Here is a 5,422-nt window from a genome sequence, read left to right as displayed (position 1 = left end):
TGTCGTGGGGAGCTGCTCTCTGCATTGCGGGGTGTTTAGCAGCATCCCTGGCCTCCACCAGGTTGAGCCAGTAGCACTGCCCAGTTTTGACAACCAAAAGTGTCTCCAGACATTGTCACGTGTCCCCTGGAGGGCAAAGCCCCGCTCCATCCCTGTCATGAAACACTGGGCTGTGATCACGTCAGTGAAGGGGCTTGGGAGTGGGGAAGCGGAGGGAAGCTGCCGAGCTACCCCCTCACGTGCTGCTTTTCTTGCAGGGAGGAGCCCATGGCTGGGCCCACCACCCACGCTGCCCCCATGCTGTTCCTTGCTCTCCTGGTGCTGTTGGAGCTGAGCCTGGCAGGCTCCCTGGGACCCGGAACCTCTGCTCGGAACCTCCCTGAGAATCACATCAGCCTCCCAGGCCCAGCACTGCGGACACCTCAGGCCGGCCACCACCGCCGGCGGGGCCTAGACAAGAAGGAGCAGGGTCCCGGCATGCCTAGCTGGGCCCAGGACGGCGCTGCGGTCACCTCCACCAGGCAGGCCTCCAGGCTGCCAGGGGCTGGGGCGCCGTTGCCTGGGAAGAGTCCCGCGGGCCTGCTGCTGCAGGACAAGGGTCTGCTCCTGGGGCTGGCACTGCCCTCCCCTGGGAAGGAGAACCGGTCTCCAGGGTCAGAGAGGGTGAAGAAACGTGGCAGGGAGCACAAGAGGCGCAGAGAGAGGTCGAAACTGCACAGAGGTAGCTGGAGGTCTGGGAGCGGCCGGGGTCCTGCAATGGAAGAAGCGGGCGGGGTGGGCTAGGGGAGAGGGCTCAGACCCAGAGGGCCCAGGGGACTTCAGGGGCAGGCTGGGAGGGAATGTCAATGGTGTGAGTTGCTGGAAGGAAGGGGCAGGAGTGGATGCCCAGAGGAGAGGAGGGATCTCACGAAACTCAGGGGTTAGGAAGAGAGGAGGCCGGGAGAGGCCTGGGAGCGGAGCGTGGGAGGAGGAGCGGGATATGTGGCAATAGCAGCTCAGTCTTATCAATAGATGAGCCTCCTAGGTCAGGAAGCTCTGCTTTGTATCCAGCCTACATCCATCCACTGTGACTCCTGAGTAGAGCTGGACCAGTCGAGGGCTCGCCAAGCACAGCAGCTCGCAAGTGTAGAACAGGGCCTGGGAGCTTAGATTCTGAAGCCAGATCTGCCCAGGTTCAGATCCTGCTTCTACCGCTTGCTAGCAACGTGGCCCTGGGCAAGTCGCCTTCCTGCGCCTCAGTTTCTCCCTCTGCAAAGTGAGGGTAGATTCGGAGACAACTTGACACGAGCGTGCTTAGAATGGTGCCTGGCAAGTGGCAGGGTTAATGAGTAGCTGTTACGAGTTAATTCTTGGCTTTCTCTTGATGCTAAACCTGGACACAGAAGTTCCAGGAGAGGTGTCGCATCCCTGCCCCTCCTGCCTCTGCCCTGCTTGTTTCGTGGGGTGCTTTCCAACCGCCACAGCCCTCCTCACCTTCCATTATGTCTCCTCCACATTCCCGGATCCCTGTGAGCATCTAGCCTCCCAGTGGACCCAGCCTCCTCCTCTCTCTGCCCATTCAGTCTCTCAACAAACTTGTCCCAGCAGCTCCACCCAGCTGGCTCCTCCCCAGACTCACCTGGACTCCAGCCCACATGAGCATAGGCAACCTTGGCAGCTTCCAAATCTCTTCATATGACAAGGCTGCCTTTAGGGGCAGGTCTAGTGCTAAAAGCATGGATGGGGCAGGGGTCCTGCAGGACAGTGGTGGAGCCTCACCCCCTATCCCCGGCAAGCTAGGGCTTGCTTCCCTGCCAGGCCTGCCAAGACCCTCCAAGTGGCAGAACACAGCTGGCAGGTGGAGGAAGGGGGTCGACTTAGACTCTCAGCCTCCCCCGTTCGTGGAGGTCATATATCAGGTTGAGGAGGGGATGCTGACATCCTTGAGGACAAGCCAGAGGGAACACATGGGGCATAAGCTCAGCTCAGCATAGCTCCGGCCCCCAGCTCCAGTGGATCAATGGGTCCCTCCCAAGAGAGTAGGCGAGGAGAGGAGGGGACATCCGAATTCTGGAGACCAGGCCTAGCCCTGCTGACCAGCTGTGAAGCCTAGAAAATGAATGGAGTGGATTCTTTTCTGGAGGATGAGGTGACCCCAACTGACCCAACCAACCTGAAAGTCAGAGCTTGCCTGACAAAAAGAGGCAAGGAGAGCCTGGTCTTCTCTCAAAGCCGCTTTGTTCCCGACCACCCCGACCCTGCCTCGTCATACTCACCCTACCTCATGCCCATGTGTCTTGGAAGGCGGCATCAGTGATTAAAAGTATTGACTTTGCGCTCAGGTGGACCTGGGTTGGAATTCGGACTTCAATATTCTCTAGCTGTGTGCCCTCGGGCAAGTTGCCTCTCTGTGCTTCGGTTTCCTCTCGTGGATGAGGCTAAAATACCTACCTCCCCAAGCTCCTGCAAAGCTTAAGTGAAATCATGCTGGTAAAGCATTGAATGCAGGCCTTCAACGGGTCCTCAACCCGGCGGCGCTCAATAAACAGGGCGATGATTATCGCCACGTAGAAGCATTCACTTGCGTGTCATGAGCTTCCGCTCTCCCCCTGCAATGCCTCTCAGCCTCATCACGTTGCTCCGCTACTCAAATTTTACCTCCTCCGGAAAGCCTGCTCTAGTTAATCCTATTCGTTCCCATTTGCTGCATTTACACCCCTGGATACACCCAGCTAACCCCAACTTGGACTTGCCGGAATGTTGCTTTAGAGGAAGAATTCTTGGGCGGTCTCCTCAGCAACATTGCAAGTTCATCCAAGACATTCCCCTCACCCAGACCCCATTTCCACCTCCCCAAGAGGGTGGGCAACAGGGTGTTTACTGAGCCACCGGCTTGTCACATGGTCCCTACACCCACTCTTCACTCCCTTGTTTGCAGGAGGAAATGTGGGTTCTGCTTTGGGCCCATATGGAGTAACAAACAGATAAAGCCTGTGTTTCTCGCTCCGTGTCGCAGGCCGAGCCTTGGTCCGAGGTCCCAGCTCCCTGATGAAGAAAGTGGAGCTCTCTGAAGACCAGGCTCCAGATACCACGATGGAGGAATCTTCCACGAGCCTGGCCCCCACCATACTCTACCTAACCACCTTTGAGGCAGCACCTGCCACGGAAGAGTCCCTGATCCTGCCTGTCACATCCCTGTGGCCCCAGGTAAGGGGCTTCAGAATGGCCTTGGAGCTGGAAGAGTCCCTGAGACCACATCATGAGGCACAGGGGTGGGAGGGAATTGGTAGAGGCCACGGGGGTTGGCTGGAAACCAGGTGTCCTGATGCCCGTCAGCCCAGCTACAGCCCGGTGGGCACGCCATCCCAGAAGGACTGCCACCATCCAGGAGAAGGAGGTCCTGGGGGCTCACTCCAGGGACAGCCAAGGAGGCCAGTGCCAGCTCAGCACACTGGTATCTGCCCTGAGAAGAGCAAAGCCCTTGGGGAAGAATTTTATACATTCTGAAAAGTACAGAGAATAATGATAATGTAAAAAACCACGTCCCCACGACCAGTAATTAACAAGCATGAGTTAACACTTAACGCCTGCTTCAGACCTTTAAAAAAGATGGAGAGAGCAGGCAAGTAGGTGAGGCTTTAAATTTTTTCAAAAATAATGTCATTTAAAATGATTAATAAAATATATATGTAGAAGGAAAAAAAGTTTTAGCAGTAGATCTTTCTTATTCTCTTATGGGTCTTGCACTCTCTGAGGTTCTGATAAAAGCTATGGACCATCCCCAAGGAACACGTGTTTACCCATGCCGTCACAGGCCCCCCGAAGGCCATCGGTAGAGCGCCCAGCCCCAGAAGTTGCCTTCGTTGCCCACCGTGTGCAGATCTAGCCCCAAGACGACTGGCTGGGGCTGTGAATGGAACCAAGCCACGACCGTGGCCTCAGTGGTGCCACAGAGAGCTGATCACTTGTGCAGGGGAGAGAAGGGGCAGGGGAGCAAGCAACTGGCTTCATCCAACTCCCTCCCTCCAGCTGGGTGTAGGCACCCTGAGCAGGCATAATGGCCTATAGACAATTCCTCTGTCTGCATCAGTTGCCCGCAGGCACAATCCTGCTGAGCTGGTGGCTGCACAGGGAGAAAATTGCCCAAGTGGCTGCTGGAGCAGGAACCTCAGGTGGCTATCTCAGTGTCCTGGGGCTGGGATTCTAGCAGAGGGTGAACTGGCCTCTGGGGAGCCCCTCCTTTGCCTCTGTCCCTGGAGCCCCAAATTCCTGCTTCCTCCTGTCTACTCACCTCCTGCAGGCTCAGCCCAGGCCTGACGGAGACGTGATGCCCACGCTGGACATGGCCTTGTTTGACTGGACCGATTACGAGGACTTAAAACCTGAGGTCTGGCCCTCTGCAAAAAAGAAAGGTACGTCCACCCCGCTTCCCCCAGCCCGACCTACAGTGGGGGTGGGGCAAGGCATGGTGTCTGCCCTGGAATGGACACCCCAGCTGGAACTGCCGCTGTTGAGAGCTAATCCTGTGCCAAATGTCTTCTGTGTATCAACTTATTCTACCCTAAAAAAAAAAAGTTAGGTCTGCACCGCTGTCGATCCCATTTTAGAGGAGAGGTAACTCGAGGAGGAGTGTCCGAGCCACACTGCGGGAGTGGCGGTGTGAGGACTCTGACACCCGCGTCCATGTGCTTAACCTTTCTACTCTGTGGGCCTTGGCTTCTGATCACAGATCTTCTTGTCCCCAGAGAAAAACCGGGGTAAACTTTCCAGTGATGCTAACGAAACCTCACCAGCCGAAGGGGAGCCGTGTGACCATCACCAAGACTGCCTACCAGGTACCGAACCAGCATCATGTTCAAGGCATGAGGCTGGGGGACCTGGCGGGGGCGGGGTGGACCTTCCCAGGCATGTAAGGCGTGCCTGTGGGTCCGTGACCCTTAGGGACAGATCGGTGATAGCAAGCGCAGCTACCGGTTTAGCGAGAGCTGCCGCTGAACTTTATTTGATCCTCACGGCAACCCAGAGAAAGAGACTGTCATCTCCGATTTTCAGGAAAGAACATTGAGCCTTAGAAAGGCTGAGTGTCTCAGCCACAGTCACATAGCTAGGAAGTATCTCACACCTGAGTCGGCCTGGTTCATAACCATGTTCCCAAACCGCCTTAAGTCAGGGTCACCCCTCTCTCGATTTCCTTCTAAAATCTGGTCCTTGGCCCATCACGACACTGCCGGGCTTTTTGTGGCTGCTTTCAATGACATCCTCACCTGTTCAGCAGCCGCACTCATCAGGATAGTCTAAAAACAAGGGGCCTAATGTTTTGACTAACCCACTGGCCCTGGTTGGGTCAGTCGAAACCTCCAGGAAGCCGATAGGAAGTGAAGTTGGATGTGCAGGAGGTTGGGGGCGGGGCTAGGCGTCAATATAATGAAATGGAGGAAGCAGG

The 5,422-nt window shown here is 56.2% G+C and overlaps 1 protein-coding gene across 1 annotated transcript in view; it reads left to right on the top strand.

The window, feature by feature from the left end:
- The first annotated feature begins 267 nt into the window (after nt 1-267).
- Nucleotides 268-5,422, top strand: part of DRAXIN (dorsal inhibitory axon guidance protein) — an 8,705-nt gene continuing 3,550 nt past the window's right edge. Inside the window, exons 1-4 of the mRNA XM_006914351.3 lie at nt 268-721; nt 2,996-3,186; nt 4,280-4,391; nt 4,725-4,814. Of these exons, the coding sequence (XP_006914413.1) occupies nt 268-721; nt 2,996-3,186; nt 4,280-4,391; nt 4,725-4,814 (847 nt within the window). The remainder of the gene's footprint in view (nt 722-2,995; nt 3,187-4,279; nt 4,392-4,724; nt 4,815-5,422) is intronic.

The sequence above is a fragment of the Pteropus alecto genome, unplaced genomic scaffold, assembly GCF_000325575.1.
Source record: "Pteropus alecto unplaced genomic scaffold, ASM32557v1 scaffold125, whole genome shotgun sequence".
Lineage (NCBI taxonomy): Eukaryota > Metazoa > Chordata > Mammalia > Chiroptera > Pteropodidae > Pteropus > Pteropus alecto.
Note: the sequence above shows the minus strand (reverse complement) of the source record. Positions and strands in the feature narration are given on the sequence as shown.